Genomic DNA, 21,724 nt, shown 5'->3' on the forward strand with positions numbered 1-21,724 from the left:
ACATTGCAAGATATCTCTTCTATGATCCCAAAAAGATTTTTGAACATACATTTTATCTAATGACATAGAAAACATAATGAATTGCATTCACATATCCTTATGCACTATGCACAACTATTTTTTACTAGCCTAAAACCGTGAGACTGACGGCTAATTACTTTCACGGTCTGACGGGCACTCAAAGACATTAAAGACAATTGTAATAGTTTAAAAATCAAAATGAAGTATTCAAATTACTAAGTATTTTTAGTCATCAGTAATTATGCAGATCATACAATTATTAGCAACATATATAACGTTTATATGAATCTCAAATATATGAAACATTTGACATAAGCCCATTGGGCCTCATTCACCAATATCTTCCTAAGAATTTCTTAATTGTGTTCTTAAGGCATTAAATTGAGCTATATCAGCACCTTCCTCACTTACAGTGCCCCCCTCCTCCTCCCCGTACTGTACAATCAATTGTATGCACCATAACATGAAGCACTATAGTCATAATATACCTCGTTTTAAAGCTAAGAGTCTCAGGAATCAATTAATGTCAAGCTTTCTATGACAAAACGTGTTTTGTGCATTACTGTATTTGATTAATAACACTATACATCTTATCAAACTACTATAAAATGCCCCCTTCTACCCCCTGTGAAGCTGTGACTCTCTTACTTTCAATGTAGATCAGATAAGGATGCCAATATCCCTATACGTCATAAATGGTCTTGAAATGTCTGTAAAAATCCATAGTAGTGAAATATCCATGTTGTTTTATTCATGATATGTTTAGTAGATGTATAATCCAGCTTATACAAACACAAAGAGTTAGAAACAAATACATTTCAAACTTATTTCCTTGTGTTTTCCGTGGTCTGGAAGGCGCATACTTCCTGCTACAGACTAGTGATGCGTGATCACGTGACTCTCCCGGTTAGATTTAACCCACCCATGTGTCTCTGCGACCAATGGTTCTCGAGATATAAGAAACCGCATGGAATTGGGCTAACAAGCTGTCAATCAGGCACCCCAGCTTTGATTGACAATAACTTGAGCATACAGCAAGCCTTGGAAGACGACACCTGGATATCCTGGTAGCTTAGAAGCGGACCTTTTTGGTGATTGGTGCGATTTCACCATAAGTCTTACAACAACAGCCCTCAAACGTCATGCAATGAGGAAAATGGTTTCGTAGCTAAAATTTAATGGGAAATGCACTAATGCCTACTAACAATAAAAGTCCTACTACACAAGAACCCCTTTGAGCAGAAGCATAATCTTGGGCTAAGCCTATCTAGTCGCCCAGCATCCTTCTTTGTGCTTCCTCCCTAGCATACCACAGCATAGAAAAGGATGCTGGCAAAACCAGACTGGTAAAACATCCTGAGGAGCTTACTGCAGACATTGAAGGACCGCAGCCTCCTCAGGAAGTACAGCCTGCTCAGCCCTTTCTTGTAGAGTGCTTCAGTATTGGCTGACCAGTCCAGTTTATTGTCCAGGTGTAAGCCCAGATACTTGTAGGTGTTTACCACCTCCACATTGACCCCATCAATGGAGACTGGTAGCAGAGCGGGCTTTGACCTGTGGAAATCCACCACCATCTCCTTGGTCTTCGAAGTGTTGAGTTGAAGGTGGTTGTTTGCACCATTGCACAAAGTCCTCCACCAGGCTCCTGTACTCCTCCTCTTGCTGTGGGATGGCCTGGATGCGGAGCTTCTGAATGATGATTGGAGGAACCGTCATAGAGGCTAGACTCTTTTTTTGATTGACAGCATAATGTCGCAATTGGATAGGAAGACAGGTTTCAAGTTCAGGGATGTGTGGATGTTAGTGTTGGCAGGTGAAGTCGAGGGGCATGGCAAGTTGCAGCTCAAATTCCTATATATTTGTGAGCAATACAGTCAGTTTCTATTTGTTTTTGTACATATCCTACTGTACATAAAACTGTAATGTGTAGTTACAGAGGTTGTGACCTTGCTTTGTTTCAGTTGTATATTTAGGCTACGTTGTAGCCAGATAGCTCGCTAATGTTATAACTATGTAGCCTGGCTATATTATGAGAATGTTTACTTGAATTTTAAAAGCTATTTGATAGTCTTCCCCACTAGGGGAGATTCAAAATAAAACAGCAAGGCAGATGAACGTACAGAATAGTCAGAGAAATAACTCTAGTAGGCTACCAAATATCCTATTTAAACTCTCCCCAAAGTGAACATTGTGAACTAAAATGTAGCCAAGCCAGCTGCAATGTCTCAGAACAAAGTCTAGGATCACCACTGGTGTGAATGATCACACAATATTCAATATTACTGATGGTGTAAACAGTAATTGGTTTTGGTCAGCCATTGATAAGGTGAACCCTCCATGAGAACGCACGTTTGCTTGATTCTTGCACTGGTGCTTGAAAAGTTGATTTTCTCAACTTTTGCTGCAAGCAACATGAGCAAAGAGACGCCAACAGATCCACAATTCAGTTAGACAATGCATGACCTTAGCCATTCAAGTGAATGTGAGCGTACTGTTACATGCTCTGTGTTGCCCAGATATCCAGATTTGCCATCCTTCTGGTAATACCACTTTGCCTGGTCTGGCCATATATCTGGTAATATAACTTTGTACTTTGTATTTCGCTGTGTAAAAATGCAATGGAAGTTAATGGAAGAATGTTGTTGCAAACATGCGTTTAAGACTACCCAAGTCCTCCTGAAATGAAATTGGGAACATGGGAACATAGGTATCCCTCCACACGGGGGGCATGTGGATCAAGAAAGAATAATTTCTTACTTTCAAATTACATTACATTTGGCTGATGCTTTTTTAGCCAAAGCGACTAACAACATGGTAAACAGTTTAAGTTTTAGAGCAATTCTCAACAATTTTAGGACAATTTAAAAAACATTAGAGTACAGTAAGAATAAGTGCATGAGTGAGTGCTGTTTTTAACAGTTACGTGTCAGTTTAAGACGGCTGGTGAGTGCTAGGATCAGCAAGACTTGTTGTAAGTGTTGCTATGAGAGGAGATGTTCTCTAAAGAGCTGGGTCTTTAGGAGTTTTTTGAAAATGGAGAGGGATGTCCCTGCCCTTGTAGGAACTGACAGTGTGTTCCACCAACGAGGAACAGATGAGAAAAGTTTGGATTGGCCTGAGTGTACTGGTGGTAGAGCTAGACGTCGTTAGGCCTGAGGAGCCTTAGCGGTCTGGAGGTAGCGTATGTCTGTATGAGGGCATTCAAGTAGGTGGGAGCAGAACCGTAACATGTGCCCTTTTGGGTTGGTTGTAGACCAGGCGCGCCACCGCGTTCTGGATCATCTGAAGTGGTTTCACTGCGCAGGCTGGGAGACCTGTCAGGAGGGCGTTGCAGTAGTCGAGTCGTGAGATGACTATTGCCTGAAGCAGAAGTTGGGTAGCATCTTGAGTCAATTAAGTCCTGATTTTCCGTATGTTGTAGAGTGCGAAACGGCATGACCGGGCGACTGAGGCAACATGATCTGAGAAGTTTAGTTGGTTGTCGAGAACAACTCCTAGATTTCTTGCAGTCCTGGTAGGTGAAACAGACAGGGAGTCAAATTTGATGTTGATGTCGTGGTGTATGGTAGGTTTAGCTGGGAGGACCAGCAGTTCAGTCTTTGAGAGGTTCAGCTGGAGGTGGTGTGCCTTCATCCATGTAGCTATGTCTGAGAGGCAATCCGAGATCCGTGCTGAAACCAAGGGGTCATCAGGTGGAAAGGACAGATAGAGCTGTGTGTCGTCTGCATAGCAGTGGTATGAGAAGCCATGCGAACGGATAATCTGTCCCAAGGAGGTGGTGTAGATAGCAAAGAGAAGGGGGCCCAGCACTGAGCCCTGGGGCCCCCTGTGGTGAGATGGTGAGGTACAGATAGCTGACCAAGCCATGATACGTTAAACGAGTGTCCTGTGAGGTAGGATTCAAACCAGGAGAGAGCAGAACCGGAGATTCCCATGTAGAGTATAGAGAGAAGGATGCGGTGATTAACCGTGTCAAAGGCAGCCGATAGGTCAAGAAGAATGAGTACTGATGACCGAGCGGTCGCCCTGGCTTCTTTTAAGGCTTCTGTTACAGACAGCAGAGCCGTTTCGATAGAGTGGCTGCTTTTGAACCCAGACTGATTTGGATCCAGAAGGTTGTTCTGTGAAAGGAAGTCATTATAAGACCAAAAGGTATCAAAGATCACAGTAATCTATTAATAAGTAGTACTTCATGTATTCTCCTTCAGTTATTACCTGGGATAATGCTTCATTAGTCATGTGAAGTAAACTGTTTACTGTATGTATGATATTTCATACCAGCTAATGTGTCATTCAGTGTACAACACTGTAAAATGTGGTGTGGTTATGTGTAAGCCCTTTAATAATGAAGTTCTTTTTTTTCATTGAACAGGTGAGAAACCATTCCAATGTAACATATGTGGAAAACATTTTTCACAGGTATGAAGTTCTTGTATCATTAATTTTAAAGACATTTCAGATACATTTTGCTTTTCAGAGAGATTTCTTTAGCTTTTTTTTTATGACATAATCTGCAAATCTTTTTGACCATAAAAAAATAACTAAATGCACATTACTGTATAAACCCATCATGTATGCGATCAAATGAAAGCTCTTCTCAAACAGAAACCAACTATGTCAATACAAAATGCTAAAAATGAGTTGAAGTCCCTCCAGAGAACATAATATCTGTAAAGTCCGGTCAGTCACACCACTGTAATGGTAGGCTGAGCAACAAATTGTCTCAACACTCAATTAATCAAATAGACAAAGTTACAATTTGGAACAAAGTAGTACTTTCTCACAGATTCTAAAAGCAACTATAGAACATGTTTCCACAAAAACTAAGCACCAGCAACGTAGTTAGCGAACCCATAGTAGACTGTTAATGTCACAGAAGACAGATATCTTACACGGAGCATGACGTCTATTGCTGGAAGGTAATGCCTAACAGTGGGGAGAAGTATTTGAACCCATGCTAAAGTTGACTAAAGAGAGGAATATAAAATCAGCTGTTAGAAATTGATCTTCATGCCTTAAATGAGTAAAAATCCAACCTTTAAGGACAACAATTTTCTTAGTGAATGAAGAATGTATCGTAAATAAATAAATGTTCTTCCTTAAATTACAGGGGGTGATTCTCAAACTTTTTCTTTCATTCCCCACTTTGATCAAGGGGGCATTCTCGAGCCCCACCTGTCCCTCATTGCTCAAAGTGGTAGGTCAAGCTTAAAATTGTCAAATTATAAATATATCCTCTTCAACAGAGTTAAAATCAGCTGGTGCTGCAGATATAATAATAAATAAATACATAACACACATATTTCTGTTTTCCAGCAACATATTAGGAAGCAGGCCATTTTACAGCATTGTACAATATATTCAATGAAATACCAACATGCTGCATTAAATGGTTCCATAATCCAGTCATATTAAGCACTGCTGGTTGGGTAATATTTTTGAAATAAACTTTGCAGGGATGTGATGGAGGCCTACTGTTTAATACATGGGATCACAAGAGTGGCTCCCAATCAGACGTTTCAGCGATTTCGCTCAGAAATCTCAAAGGCATAATACTGTCGCGATCGAGGCGCCTGTCCCATATTCAAGTTTTTTTGGTGAATACAGTAATCTTATTTGCTAGGTGAGGTAGGTGCTTGTCTTTGCCTTGTAACTGGACATTTAACTCAAATGTATCGCTAAGATATATCAAATATATCGCTAAGATAGGCCAGCTTCGTCAAGAAATGTTCATTAGTGAACGTGCTTGCAGATTCAAACATGCGCTCTTCCTCAATTTACATCATACAAATGACACATAATTACACAAATGATGATAACAAATGTTATAAGTCTCAATTTAAAAAAGGAACATTTATTGAACTTATGGATGGGTGCACTGGATATGGTTAACTGTGCAAAATGCTTTCATCAACATCTTACAACACAGCCTTGATGATGCTTTGCTTGCTGACATATTATAAGACATAATTCAAGTCATCACAAAATGTCCTTTGTCAACACATTTAAATAATTTAAGAAAACAATAAGCCTGAAAAGTAGCTATTGAAATAAAGTGCTTGATTTGTCATTTTAGACTGCATGGTTTCAATTTTTCTATGTCTATATTTTTCTAAAAGAAGCTGCCAGATTTGTCAACCACAGAACATAAATCAGCAGAGGAAAATAACGTGGAAATAACGTGGTGTCAGATGTTTCTGTTCTAAACGGCATCAACGTCAAAAGGTATAAAAACATATCTCTCAAAGTTTTAAAATCTCTCCTTCAGGTAGCGCAGCACTCTCATATCGCTGTGATGAGACCAGACGCACACACAAACTTCTGTTTGGTAGCTGACGAACCACCATTGAACTGGATTGATAGTGATAACGTTAGCAAACGGCTCTAAACAAGTAAGGCATACACGGTATGTCTGGTACATGATAAACGTTAACACAAATTAATATTTAACTACACGTCTCTCATTATTAAAGCTCTGATATCACTGCGATGGCACCTCCGCCCTTTCGAAGGGGGAGGGAGGGAGCACACCACCACACGCCGTCCAAAACTCAGCCAGGTGGTCGCTGAATAAAACTCCCACAAATATCTCGGAACGTCAGCATTACTTAATCATATGATTGACCAGTGTTCGTAACAGCTACCGCTAACGCATGCATACGGATAGCCTACAACTTAGCTATTTTCAGCTCCCTAAATACAATGGCAAGCATGTTTTACAGAACAGGCATTCAGGGAGGGAGACACACACACACACCACATGCTCCAACACTCAGCCAGGTGGTCGCTGAATAAAACTCCCACAAATACCACGAAACAACGTTGGCATTAGGCTACTTAATCATATGACCAGTGTTTGTAACAGCTACCGCATGAATATGGATAGCCTACAACTTAGCTATTTGCAGCTCCCTAAATACAATGGCAAGCAGTTTAGGCTATAAACGATCATTAAGCATTCAAAAAAGTAGGGATTTGACTCCGAACTTCGTTATTCGAATATAATTCGATTATTTTAAAAATTAAAGATATTCGAACGAATTTTAGGGATCTTCTAATATTCGAACCTGTAGCCTATGGAGATAATTTCTATAAATGTATTTGGTTGTAAACGTTGTTTTCAATTCAGATTCCGAGGTTTTTTTCACGCCTGGTGAAGTAAAATCACGAGCTCATTAGCAAGGCTATTATTGGTCATCTGGGCTCCTGTAGGTGACGTTAGCATCCTGGCTGGTTCGCGCTTAGTGAGCTCACACATAGACATAATAGACACTTTTATTTTAAACTTTCCTCTGTTTTTAATCACCTAAGTTATCAATCAAAGCAAACAGGGAAAAGAAATGGCAAAACAATCATGAAAAACACTCAAATAAATAAATGTACAGATAAATCTGAATGAAAAGCAGCACTGGTTTGAAGCCTTGTAAACAAAGTAACGTTAGCTTAATTTGCTAGTTTATCATAGTCTGGTTAGACTGTTCAGTTTCCTTACGTGTGTTTAAGTTTCAAATGAATACTTTTTCTCCTTGGGACAGACCCGTTCGAGTCTTGGAAAATACTTTTCCATTTGCATCGGGATTGAGATGATTAGAACTTAGCAGTCAATTTGAATGCAACAGTTTTGAACAAATTCGTGCAGCGTTCTAATGATGCTAACCGGATTTAATAGCAATTTAGCCAGTCGTCTTGCATGATTAATGTTTGGATTACATGTGCATGCTGAGGAGGGATGCGCCTGTTGAGAGGGACAGAGAGAGAGTACACAGGGCAAGGAGAGTCTGTGTTGAGGTAGGCCTACTTCTATCGCCTACTCTGGTAGAGTTTGACATACTACAATGCAAGATATATTTAGCCTATTTATTTATGGACAACGTAAGGCAGGAGGTGTGTGTTGCTTTTAATTATGAATGTTCTATCGAACGTATTTGTTATTGATATCGATTACATGTCTATTGCTATATCGCTATCGTTTTATCGCCCAGCCCTTGCTCAATAATAACAATTTTAACACACGCATAAATACTCAGCCTTTCATGCACGTAGTCTATTGACATTGACTGATACACTGCCCTCTGGTGGACAGAACATATAGAACTTAATTCTTACTGTTTCTCTGTACAAGCCAATAAGGTAAAATTGTGTACCTGACAAGTTTCGGCTACCTTGCCTCTGTAGCCTTCATCAGAGGTGTCACGTGATGTTGGTGTGACGTCGTCTGAGCTGTGTTATATGGAGTTTTCCATCCCACCTGATGTGGTGGGATGGCCGTGTCCCCTGGGGTGCTCCAGGGGAGGGTGGGCCCTCTGCTGTCTGGTGGTTTTTTCATACAGCCCGGGCCCCTGCAGGACTGTGTCCCAGGTGTGGGATAGCTGGTAGGCTCCTTCATCCCGGTTCACAGTCTTTGGGGCCCGCTTCCTGATTTCAACCGCCTCTTTGATCCATCGATGGAATTTGTTGCTTTCCGTTTTGATGACCTTGGCTGCGTCCCAGTTCATAAGATGGTTTTCCCTCTTACAGTGGTCTGAAATGGCAGATTTCAGATTTTCTTGTGTTGCTTTCATTCTTGTTGCACGGGTGAGCGTTCCAGATGTTTCCTTTTCACATTCTTTCTGGTGTTCCTTTTTTTTTAGTGTGCTGAATTGCCGGCCTGTCTCTCCTATATACATTTTATTGCATGTTAGGCAAGGGATCTCGTATATCACATCACACTTTTTTCTCAGGGGAATCTGATCCTTAGGATGTACTAGGATTTGGCGAAAGCTTGATGTGTGGCTTCACTGGTGTGATGATGTGGTGTTTCCTCATCGCCTCTGTCTATGCAGCGTTCTGTGACCCCTGGCGTATGGGAGGGTGACCATGCCCTAGGTTCTCAGGCCTAGAACCTTTTTTCTTTTTCTCCTCCTTGTTATTTCTCTGGACCTCTCTCTTGCCTTTGTTTATGGCCCAGTTTGGGTAGTTGCAAGCTTTGAGTGCCTGTTTTATGTGGTTCTCCTCCTCCTCTCTGTCATGGTTGTCAGTGATGACCTTGGTACGGTCATATAGGGTCTTGGACCACTGATAGCTTGTGTGCTGTGGGGTGCTCTGATGCCCATAGTAGATACTGGTCTGTGTGTGTGGGTTTTCTGTATATTTTTATCTTGATGCTACCATCCTCAATGTGATGTATTTTCATGTCCAGGAAGGCGATGGATCTATGTTCTTCCTCCTCATGAGTGAATTTTATGTTTCCAGTTTAGCCTATGGTGTTTAGATGGTCTGTGAGTCTTAGGTGTGTGGCGGTCTTGATCTTCTCAAGATGTAAAGTCCACATCAGCGTCTCAGAGGGTCAACCTACATTCTTTGGGAGTGGTGGCGATGGCTTTGGCTTTCAGGTCCTCCATGAAGAATCCACTCATGATGGCTGAAAGGGGGTCCCCCATGGCAAAACCCTCCTTTTGTCTGTATATGATCCCTCTGAAAAGGAAGTATGTGGACTTTGCTACAAACGTTAGCAACTGGACTATGTCTTCAACTTTTAAGTTTGTTCGTTGGCGGAGTGTTGAGTCTGCTTGTAGACGGTTCTGCACTATATTTATTGTGGCGTCCACTGGAGTTTTTGTGAACAGAGACTACATGCGTGGGATATGAGTATCTCGTCTGCCTCTACTTTCACTGTGCTTAGTTCCTGTGCCAGTTGCTTTGAATTTTTACAGTGTTGCTTTGTTATTTGAGAGGTTTTATAATCTCAACTAGGGCTTTGAAAGGTTGTATGTTACTGAGCCTATGCTGTCAACAATGAGGCGGAGGGAACGTCTTTTTGTGAATTTTGGGGGTGCCATATATTCTGGGAGTGATACTGGCTGTAGGTACTAAGTACTTGTAATTGTCCTTGTCTATTTTTCTCTCGTCCACTAATGGGTTTAGCAGAGTCTTCAGTTTCTTCTTTTTCTCCTCTGTAGGGTCCCTCTTTAAGATTTCATAAGTGTCTTTATCGCCCAGCATGTCTATCATTTGTTTTTCGTATTGTTCTGTGTCCATGATGACTGTTGTTCTGCCTTTGTCTGCGGGTAGCACTTTGATGGTTTTGTCTTTGGCTATTGACTGTATAGCCTTCCATTCTTCCCTGCTTGTGTTCCTGTGTGTAATTTTGGCAGACTTCAGTATCCCCGCTATTTCATTGCGTAAACCAGCTTTGTCGCCTTGGTTTGTGATCTTCTGACATGCTAACTCTGTTGCTACGATGAATTCTTCGTATGGGATGTTTATTGGTGTTGTGGCAGTTGTGGCAGTTAAGACCCCAAGACAACACACTGCTTTCCGTTGCTGTTAGTTTTCGTTGTGAAAGATTACATACCCATTCCTTTCTTTTTTCCGTGTGTTCTTCCTCCTTTTTTGCTGAGGTTAGCTTCTCAAGTTTTCTGTTGTGACGGTATTTTGTTATTTTGAATTCTTTCTCATGCTCACATTGTAGATGTTCATTCATTATCCGTTCGATTTCCGTGTCCAGGGGGAAACGTTGTTTAAATCCACTCCTTTTTTCGGCTAACTGCTCTTCGATGTTGTTTATCTTGTTGACCGTGCAACGTATCCTTTCCTTCACCAAGGCATTCCGTGCTTTACTCACAATTCGTTCCGCGTTCTTCGTCGGAATTGGGTTTTTGATTCCCAAGCTTGTTGGAGCAACTCCTTCATCTCGGCAACGTAGTGTGAATCTCAGGTGGTTGCGGAAGCGGGCCAGTTTGTGTTCCAGTTGTTCCAAACAACGGAATTCTTTGACACTAATCTGTCCATGACTTCTACGTAGTATATTGAAGAGTGGGCCCCAAAGACTGTGAACCGGGATGAAGGAGCCTACCAGCTATCCCACACCTGGGACACAGTCCTGCAGGGCCGCCCCCGGCTGTATGAAAAACCACCAGACAGCAGAGGGCCCCCCCCCCGAGCACCCCAGGGGACCGCGCCATCCCACCACATCAGGTGGGATGGAAAACTCCATATAACACAGCTCAGACGACGTCACACCAACATCACGTGACACCTCTGATGAAGGCTACAGAGGCAAGGTAGCCGAAACTTGTCAGGTACACAATTTTACCTTATTGGCTTGTACAGAGAGAAACAGTAAGAATTAGTAAAACAGTAAGCCTAATGAACCTCTTCAATATATAGAACTTAAGTTTGATACCAATATCGACCTTACTGAAGACATTTAATGGTTGAAATATTATTAATACATATTCGAATATATTCGAATTTTAATATTAATAAACAAACGAACTTCGAATATGATTTTTGGGCAAAAGTCAAAGCCCTACAAAAAAGTAGCCTACCTATCTATCATTCGTGTTTTCCATTTGGACCCACAAACTTGCTTCCACCTTCAAAGTGTATGGCAATATTTCAGCTAAGTCAAACAGTTAAAAGATGCTTTTAAAGTTTACTGTTGTCTTGAAGAGCAGGATTTCCGCACTCTACTCGTGGGGGAGGGGCAGTCTGCACGTGAATTGCAGCATCTCCAGCAACACAGAGCTGCCTGTGGACGCCTGTATGTAAATAATGCGGGGAAAAAACTATCAGCGAATGCAGCGGCTTATCGGCCGATGCCGATACACGTAAAAAACGCAAATATCGGCCCGATATATCGGCCGGCCGATATATCGGTCGATCCCTACTAACTGCCTTGACACGAGTGCTTCCCTGTGAATAACACAGTGCGTCCATTGCGCATCGGGTGCTACCTGGGCCCAGGCTACAGAAAAAAAATAAAATAAAAAAAACTCCTGTTTTTCACATCAGTTCGCGCCCCACCTGGCATGTCTCCGCGACCCAGTCGTGGGTCGCGACCCACAGTTTGAGAAACGCTGCCATAGAGGCAGGCAGATTTTTTTTTTTTTTAAAGGCCACTTATTTCATGGATCCAGGATACTATGCATCCTGATAAAGTTCCCTTGGCCTTTGGAATTAAAATAGCCCTACATCATCACATACCCTTCACCATACCTAGAGATTGGTATGATGTGTTTTTCAGTTAGCCTATTAGCCGCTTTGATTTGCATTGAACTCAATGAGCATCAAATCGGACAAATCTGCGGACAAATCTGAAATTTCAGTTGCTGACATTAGCGTTCACGTTGCTAACCTGACATGAAGAACTGTGAAAGCGTATTATTCGTTTATTACAGAGCTTTAAAGCTTATTATTAGTTTATTACAGAAGACTGTTAAGACCACTTACCAACCTTACCAACCCCTACCAGCTCCTCCAACCCAGTATCGCAAGAATTCGTTGTACTGTCACGTTTGGTTAATTTGTTATTCATGCTGGTGTTGGACCGGTTAGCCATGCCGGCTAGCTATAAGATGGCTTCATTGTTTAGATGTTCATCATGGCAGAGCCAGCGAAAAGACCAAAGAGACGGTTGTGAAGTATGCACCCCAAAGCTTTAGGGGGAGCAAAACAAAAATTACTCGAGGCAAAAACTCTGCCTCGAAGCCTCGTTAAATTCCTATGACGCGCACTATACGCCCAGGGATCAGATTGTTCCCCACGGACTGTTGTTCAGGAAGCCCACCACTAGCGCGTCAAGATGTCACTAAATGGCAGAGGAAAGTTTTGGGATCATTTCAAGTAAAGTTTTGGGATCATTACATACTCAAAAAGGAAGAGAACAAGCATCTGAACCGAAAACATCCACTCCATGCTGTTTCACCAAGCGTCGCTGAAACAATCAATAAAGTATCTATCAATCTATCTATCTATCTACGTAGCCTATACATTCTGCCCTACAAAGGCAAAAGGCAGTAACTGCATTTTTGGTCAAAAATGAGTTATTGTCATTTTTGGGATATTAAAGACTTCCTTTATCATGTGGATAAATATCTATACTCAATTTGACTGTTTTTTCGAAAAAAATAGAGGGTTGTGTTCACAGTAACCCCCAAAACCATACTGCTGTACAAAGCCAAAAGGCAGTAACTGACCAGAGTGTCAAACTGAGAAAAATGACTTCAAAGTTTTTTGTTTTGTCTACACAAATGTATTATAGGTAGAGCAATGGAATTCTGGTGACTTGTTGCCCTGATGAAGAAATGTGTATATAAAAAATCAAAGTTGACCTTTAACCCTTATTTGTCAGATACTGTACTCTGCCTTTGTATTATGTACTAAAAATAAGGAGTCGTGCGAAGGCGAAAGGCAGTAACTGGGGCATTGAGGAGACAAAGAAAGAATACTGTAAAATAACTTTTGTCCTCTTATGCCCCCCAATAGAAGGGCTTTCTGGCTCTCACTTCTTGTGGAGGAGTGACAGCATAATTCAAGTCAAGTTTATTGCATCCAAAACAATGTAAATTACATTGCTTATGTTATGCCCACCGTCGTAAGAAACCTCAATTCACTTGTTTTTATCTCCATACATTAATTTTAAAGCTTCCATTAATTTGATATCTTTGCGTTCTCTTTCAAATAAATTATTGTTTTTAATTATCAGAGATAGTTGTTGTATTTATTCATACTGTACACTCTTGTGTCACCTATCTGCAGGCAACCTGTTGGTTTTGCTGCACACAAAATTGAAGTTCTTTAGTCTACACATTGTCTCCAACTGAATGCACTCCCAGCACTGGATAGCAACAACTAAATGTCTAAGTAATGTGTGTCATCTAAAACAAATGCCATGATTTAGACTTTATTGAAGGTGTTCAGTTAATGATCTTCTATATGGTGGTAAGCAAATATTGATTATATGTCAGTTACTTCCTTTTGCCTTTGCACGACTCCTTATTTTTAGTACATAATACAAAGGCAGAGTACAGTACAGAATGACAAATAATCTTCATCAGGGCAACAACAGTTGTACATATTAATAAATGAAATTGCTTTCCCTCTTCTTCTCCCTCCCAGCACTTCACAACATAGGATGGACAGCTTTGTTCACCCACCTCAGTCATGCACAAGAGGCTGCAATTTTTACAGAGAGCATTTTGAACATTATTTCATTGTTGGCACTGGCACTTATAAACACTAAATGGGTAAATTGCATATAATTGGCTTAAATGTGGAGCCAAATGTTGGAGTTAGAATAAATAACTCTGTGCCAATTGCTTGATCATTTTACAGCCACATCATTTTCGTTATGCATTATTTGTTTTGGTTGTTTAAAAATGCAAAAAAATAAATTATCTGATTAATCGATCAATAAAGTGCTAGATTAATCGATTACAAAAAGGATTGATAACTGCAGCCCTACCGGCTTAACCAGAGACTCATTGCATATCTTAATTATAACCCTGGATTAGTTAAACCAGATGATGAAGGATTAACAACAGGCAAATTGGGTAGGGGTAAATTGTGATTGGGTAGGATTCGGTGCATCCTGGTGCATGTTGTAGGAAATTGACATTAATACAAACACCAGGTTAAAATATGTCACAAATAAATTAAATAAATAAATAAAAAGTATCTTACTGTAATAAAAAGTCAAATAAAAATAAAAAGTAGAATAGCATTCATATTTAATTCATATTCTTTAACCCCACAGCACCCTGACACAAACAGACTTGGTTGCAGCCCATTCATTTTGGCCTGCAGAATATATTGTCAGTGAGATGATTTTTTCATTTTTGTTTGCTTTAATTCCTGAGTACGCCTGTCTTTTTTCGGAGTGCAGAGCATTGCGGGCATTTCCAGAATGCCAGATCGAATTTACAAACAATAAAACGCTGTAACTGGATGCTGCTACACTGTGTAGATTGTTGCAGTGATGGGGGCAAATTCTCCCATGTAGTCCAGCAGCATCATGAGTCCCCTGGGAATTTTGGTATGAAAGCAAGTCACTATGCTAGATGTATCAAGGGGACCCTGGTGGTTCATAAAAAGCATAGTGGCACTCTGGGAAATGGTGCGGTAATATAGTTTTGACATATTTAGCGCCCTCGTCCGAATGGGCATTTTCGTGACACTTTAAAATCGATGTTGTCATTCTGTATACACTTAATTATGCTCCAACAGCGTTGTTTGGTATCAAACTGACCGGTATGAGACCACCTGCATCACTAGCATGCTTATTTGGCAATATATCACCTACTACTTGAGTGAATAGCCGAAAGGTGTTTTTTTAACCAAGTTTGATATGCGGTTAAAGGGACACCAGGCAATGTTTTCGTGTTAATTAATCATCTTCGTAAGTCGGTATATGGTTAAATGACTCATTACGGGGCGAACGAAGGCTCTCTCGCCCGCCCCTACTGCCTGTACGAAGAATATCCCACTTGCAAGTTCGGTGTATCCTACCCGCCGACCGAAGCAGGATCAGCACAGAGGCAGGCTAACGAAACGCTAGAGGTTGTTGCAAACGTGTGTATAATGGCAGAGCCGGCGAAGAAGCAGCGAAAACCCTTGACGGAAGACACAAAGAAAAGGAAAAGAGCTTCAGACCGAGCGAGGGGGAAGCGAGGGGGAAGTCCCGCCCTCCATACAAATGAATGGTGGAGGCTAGGCTAGTAAATCCGGCCAATTCATAGTCAACGCCATATTGAACACTGGGGTTCGGATCCAGCGCCAGTCGGCTCTGACCATGCGCCAAGTTCCAATCGTCCTCCAGTAAGATGGTGGCGATAATGCATGCAATGTTGCAATACATTGCTTGCAACATAGCAAGAAGAAGAAAAAGTTGTTCGGGAACGCGCATGGAGTCCGAGAGGAGTCGCCCTGAAGCGCAACTTAATTTCATTGGATAACAGCGGCTCTAACGAAGAGCAGTCTGCCTACCGTCCTCCTGCTGCAAATGCATTCGAACATGATGTGAAATAGCCGTAGTCGAACTATAAATAAACTATTCGATTTTTAGTGCAGTCTATGATTAGTTTGACTTTAGTACAGTCTATGATTAGTTTGTTTTTTATTTTATTGTTTGCCTCTCATAGCGGGTGCTCTAAACGTATTCTAGCCAGCCCTCAATACCCACCCTGTTTTGAAAATGGAAGATAACACACAGAACGGCCAGCCTGAGCGGACAATTACGTCCCCAACGACCCTAAAATGTGGTGTCTGGATATACTTTGGGTTGTACACCGCAGATGGTAAAGTAACCCTTAAAGAGAATGTAGTCTGCGGACTCTGCAAAAAACAGTTTACTTACGCATCCACAACATCCAATTGTCGCGCTCACCTGTCGAGTTACCATCCAAATGAGCAGCGGAGTCAGAGGCACAGACAGCCAGCATCGCCAGGCGTCCATGTATGATTGCACACTTTCCGTAAATCCTCAAATTATGTCCAGAGTCTGCTATTTACTTAGGCTTAGGCTGGTATGTTTGGGGCAGGATTGTATGCTAGGCAGAGCTTTATTTCTTACATTGTGCGTTTTTTTGTGAGACGTGTGTTTCGTTTGGAGCGGCATACCAGGCTATCAAAAGCAGACGATTTTCGGTTTGGTTTGGGATTTAATTTACTTTAGGACTGTTTTATTATATATCTAAATGTTGAGACTGATAGGCACTTAAATATAGGGGGTATTTGATGGCTCACTGTGAGGTTTCATGTAGTTGAAAAAGTGTCGGAATTTCCAGCTGTTTATTGCGAGACAAGGCAGCCACTTTCACTCATTCATTGAATGTGTGCTGTGCTGTAATGGAATGAAACCTTATTGTGTAGCCTAAGTTGAGTTATTTTTTAATTATGCATGGTGTAGGCAATTATGCATGGTGTAGGCATGTTATTAAATTTGTAGGCTGGAATGCCTCGCGGCAACAATTGTGTTTAAATGTAGTAGCATAGGCCTACTGCTTCAGCCTCTGGCTAGCTCAAAAGGGGGCTGCTATGATGGGTTGAGAGTGTTGGAGACGGATGGAGATGGTGTAGGCTACAACGAGACAATTAAGGGCTTTATGCCGCTGTTGTGTAATTTATTGTCTTTAATCATATTTAGGCTATTTTTGTTCAGGACAAACAACAACGAAACAAGATCAATACAATTCTCTTTATTCGTCATCATGCATAACCATAATATACATGTCTTCTCATAAGCTCAATTACGCACTGAATAACGTTTGGCTGTAGCCGCCGGATAGGTACCCGCCCAACAACATGTACGTGCATGGGAGCTTGTGCCCAACACGGATTTTCGTGCATGGAGCTGGTTCCAAATGATCCATGCAGCGCCATATTTGAAAATGGTGTATGCTAACATGCCGAAGCTAATCTGCACGCTCTTGACCCCCTGCTTTCTTCTGTCTTATAATCCACGGCAGAACATCATTGTTTCAGTCTAGCCAATCAACCTCTTCTCACCACCAGCAAGGAGGGTGGTCTAGTGAGATACTTGACTCATGCTATCAGAGAATCGGGGTTATGTGAAAACAGCTACAAATGAGCTTATGCTGGTAGTTGGTTTTAGCTGGTCTTTGCTGGTTTTCTTCCAGCTCTTGCTGGTCTTTGCTGGTGTAGCTGGTTGGGCCACCAGCTGGATATGTGAATATGCTGGTCTTGGTGATCGAGGTACAGGACATGCAATTACGGCAGGGAAAGAAGCCCGTCATATCATCCAAGCGTTCAGGGGACGCATTGAGTGATCAAAGGTGTCCGATCATTCTTGGCATAGAATTATCCAGCTAGCAATTAAAGTTTGTTTAGGTATATATTATTATACCTATATGATTAATATAACTAGGTATAATAAAGTATTAATTTAAATAAAATATTGATTATTTGCAATTTGACTAAATATTATGTTTTATGTTTTTGTACAGTCAGGTAATTTGCAGACACATTTACGTCGGCATTCAGGAGAAAAACCTTACATATGTGAACTCTGTGGAAAAAGGTACTGAAAACACTTTTATCAATATACACATTTGAATTTGCTCAGTAGTTGAAAGACGAATTATTTTTTTTGTTTGAAAAAGCTAACTATGATTTTTCTAAATGTGTATATAATATTTAAATTGTAAATTAAATGGAAATGAAGATGTGCTCAGTATGATGAACACACCGATTTTCAGATCAAATAATTTGCAATAATTCTGCAATAATTTGGGTCAAATAAGTCCCTTCAGGACGAAGCAAGACCCCTCCGCCTCGTGTCGGGATCCTGTTCGCCCTGTCAAGACTTATTTTCCAATAATGACTGGCGGACAATATATTATCCCTTTCAAATTCACCTTAGGCTACCTAACCTTTACATATAAACCAATGATATTTCAACGTCACTGTCATCAATGTAAGCCTACTTCTCTTTCTCGAGTTTTGGCAGTATTTTCATACTGTTGAATGTATGTCTACCATTGAGGTCAATCTCAACTAAAATGATGGTGAAATAGGAAATCAATATTATGTTTTCGTGGGGTGGGAATTGGGAAGCAACCTGGGTCAGACTCAAACCCCCAACCCAACATCCACAATTTTAATTGTAGCTGTATGTTGGCCTGAATGTAACTACACAAACAATAGCAAAATGTAATGATCAACGTGACCTTTCTTTCTTGATAGCTTTGCTGCCTCAGGGGATGTCCAGCGTCACATTGTCATCCACACTGGGGAAAAGCCTCATCTGTGTGATGTTTGTGGACGAGGTTAGTGGTTCAATTGAAATTTGAGTGATTGTTTTTTGTCTCACTCTCTGTCACTCACTTACTCACTCACTCTAGTATTTAACACAAAGGCCAGGGGTTCCCAACCTTTTTTGACAGGCGACCCCAATCATTCACAACAGGTTGTGAGAGAGAGCGCATCTTTAACATCCAGTTGAGAGTGGTACAGTATTTTCCCCAAATGTCCTAACTACAAAACTACTGCAAAAAAGCGCAGTGTTCTTTTCCAGTTCAGCAAAAACCATGAATCGATTGTCTACCGTGAACCTACTTGTCCATACTCGATTAACAGGCTGAGATTTTAGACAGGGGAAGTGGGCTGCATTGCGCTTGGAGAGCTGCGTCTTCCATACAGTGGGTCCCCGTTAAGTTTGGACGGGTTCCTTCAGGAATCACGCACCCCATTTTCTCAGCAGAAATGGCACAAACTGCAGTTGACACAAACAACCACAAGGTGTCACTTTGGAGTTCTGCCACTACTATTTTTTGATAATGACTTGACTTACTGCTTCCATGATGCATTTTCCAAGTCAGTAGAACAATCAGAGAAAGCTGAGCCATTACCAAACATGTATGATAATACAATAGCGTGAGTTTATATATCTTATACCCTATTTGTCACGGTTACTTATAGATTTGATAGTGTAACGATAAAGCATGATGAGACTTTCAGCGGGGGCACGGAACTTAAATTGATCACGCGGTAGTTTAAGCTACACTTGACAAAACATTATAATATGACAATGTAGATGCAATTGTTGTAAGATGGTGCAGCTCCTTTAAGAAAGCACCGTGTGCAGGGATGGAGAGAGAGAAAGCGAGAGGGATATGTGTTAGAACTTAGATGCGTGTGGAAAGTGCTGTTGAGACTGGAGCGAGTCATATTCAAAATAATGCAAAAATAAATCCATAGATAAAACCAATTATCCTCATTCATTGCAACCGCAGCATGCCTGCTTGCCGACGCTCAAAGGAAAAATATATCAAAGCACCTTTTTATGCTTTGAATGTATACACGAATTTAAACAGCTTGACAAATGATTTAGCTAATTGATTATAGCCTGTACAGCAATTGTTGAACATTTACCTGTACAAGTAGCCTACAGACCAATTTCCATAGTGCACATCTTATCAACAGTTTGAATGTCGTGTGTTTCTGCATTGACAAATACCGTTCAGCACAATGATTCATGCCCAATTAATTTCCCCGTTAAAGTGTTAAGCCTTTGTTACACTATTTGGTTTCATGATGTAGCCTATGATAAACACCATATGGCCAAATACTCAGCTAATGTTATAGGCTACACAATTTCCCCTCTTAAAGACAAGCTGGTGTAGCTTATTAGACTAGGCTACTATTAAAATGCACCGACAGTAGCCTTGGCTATGTGTAAAGTAAGCTATCGCATGATTTCATGCACGTAAGTTCATGCATCTGTCAAGTTCGTACAGGGCCTCGCACCCCCTTGCGACGGCCCTGCAGCTCCTCCTAAGATAGCGGGGAAAAAGTTAAAATACGCGATAAACCCGGGAAAAGTTGACAGGTTTGTTTCGGTCCCAGTGATTATTTGTGAAATTGTGCAAACGACAGCCTTTTCAAGGCATTTCAAGGAAGGAGTCGTAGCATGCAAGCTCCCAAATTGACCCAGTAGACAGAAGGCATCAATAGCCTAAATTGTTGGGACTGGGGAGGGTCATGCGTTTTTTCTCAATCACTTTGGAGTGTCATAGAAAAATGTCTTGCTGGCGAGGGAGGGTCACGTCTTTTTTGACTAACGCTCCCAAAACTCCTCCGTAGCCCCTTAAATAAATAAATCTAACAGTCCCTAATTGATTATAGCATGTAGGCCTACACCAGCAATTGTTGAACATATACCTGTACAGGACATTGACAGTAGCCCAGCCTAACAAGCAGATGTTGCAAAAAAAAGACACAATTAATCAGAAATAAATAATGTAATTTGCATCGCTTTATTTAACAAACTGCAAGCAACAAGAGGGTTGAGTTCGCTGTGAGGCCAAACCCAAGAGCAGAGCCTATCTGCTAAGGCACTCAATAGGCTATAACGAGCTGTGTGCGCCTGGAAATACAATAAGATGCTTTCTGAATAGCACAGCTTTAAGACGGCTCTGGTCATCCCATACCCTCCCCCACTTCCTGTAGCCTACCATTATGACTTTGCCGCTTTGGGACATTAAGCTTTTTTCACGTTAAGCCCCCCCCCACCCCCTTCTTTCACAAGCAGTGGGGAGCTGGGGGCACAAAGTAACACTTTTGGTAGACAAAGGAGGGTTCTCCAGCGCTTCTGTCGTTTGGCCACAATCCGGTGCAACCAGGCCAGGACAGATATTTTAGAGCAGGGGTGTCAAACTCATTTTCATAGAGCGCCACATCATTGAATTTATAGGTTACTGAGGGCCACATAATCGGCGAACATGTGCATGCGCAACCATGAAATCGGTATTGCAGTATGGCTTATTCAAAATTAGTGTGTAATGGTCCTAACCACTTTAAAACAGTGTGGCTGAAATAAAAAACAAACAGCCTACAACAGTAACATTTTCAAATGCAACTTTTAGGCCTACAGTATTAGTTAACAACTGATCAATATGCATTCATGGACTGACATTGATGAGAATAAACTGCAGTCAATAATGTGCATAAAAATGTCCATAACACATATCACCACTAAAATTAACTGTGGCTAAGAAAGGTACTGTGTGTGTGTGTGTGAGAGAGAGAGAGAGAGAGAGAGAGAGAGAGAGAGAGAGAGCTATGGTACGTACACCCACCCACCCCCCACCCCTCAAAAACAAATTCACGCGTGTACAATATTTGTCCGTTTCCCGGTTTTAGGTCCGTGCATTGCAAAAAAAGTAGCCTACATAGCATAACAATATCCACATGCAATAATACAACAACAACGTCTACGATGACCTATTAATTTGGACAAATTGATACAGCCCTATAACTAAAGTTACCTTTAGTTTTGTTTTAGCGTACCGTGACGTCTGGCTTTAACTAGCTGTAATCTAACGTTCTGACAAGCACACCAATTGCCTACCTTGTTCTTGCCCATCTGGAATAACTCCTCTAGCTTTGCTGCCTCCATCATTTCTGTTTTCGTTGTTTAAAC

At 41.2% G+C, this 21,724-nt stretch overlaps 1 protein-coding gene across 4 annotated transcripts in view; it reads left to right on the forward strand.

Moving 5' to 3' along the window:
• zbtb49 (zinc finger and BTB domain containing 49) overlaps window positions 1–21,724 on the forward strand; it is a 43,291-nt gene that overhangs the window by 11,904 nt on the left and 9,663 nt on the right. For 3 of the 4 annotated variants that reach the window (XM_048231747.1, XM_048231744.1, XM_048231746.1), the window contains 3 exons: window positions 4,394–4,440; window positions 17,748–17,821; window positions 18,487–18,569. The exons of the other annotated variant lie outside the window; for it this stretch is intronic. In XM_048231747.1, coding sequence (XP_048087704.1) covers window positions 4,394–4,440; window positions 17,748–17,821; window positions 18,487–18,569 — 204 coding nt within the window. The remainder of the gene's footprint in view (window positions 1–4,393; window positions 4,441–17,747; window positions 17,822–18,486; window positions 18,570–21,724) is intronic. 4 annotated transcript variants of the gene reach the window in all.

The sequence above is a fragment of the Alosa alosa genome, chromosome 21 (genome assembly GCF_017589495.1).
Source record: "Alosa alosa isolate M-15738 ecotype Scorff River chromosome 21, AALO_Geno_1.1, whole genome shotgun sequence".
Taxonomy (NCBI): domain Eukaryota; kingdom Metazoa; phylum Chordata; class Actinopteri; order Clupeiformes; family Clupeidae; genus Alosa; species Alosa alosa.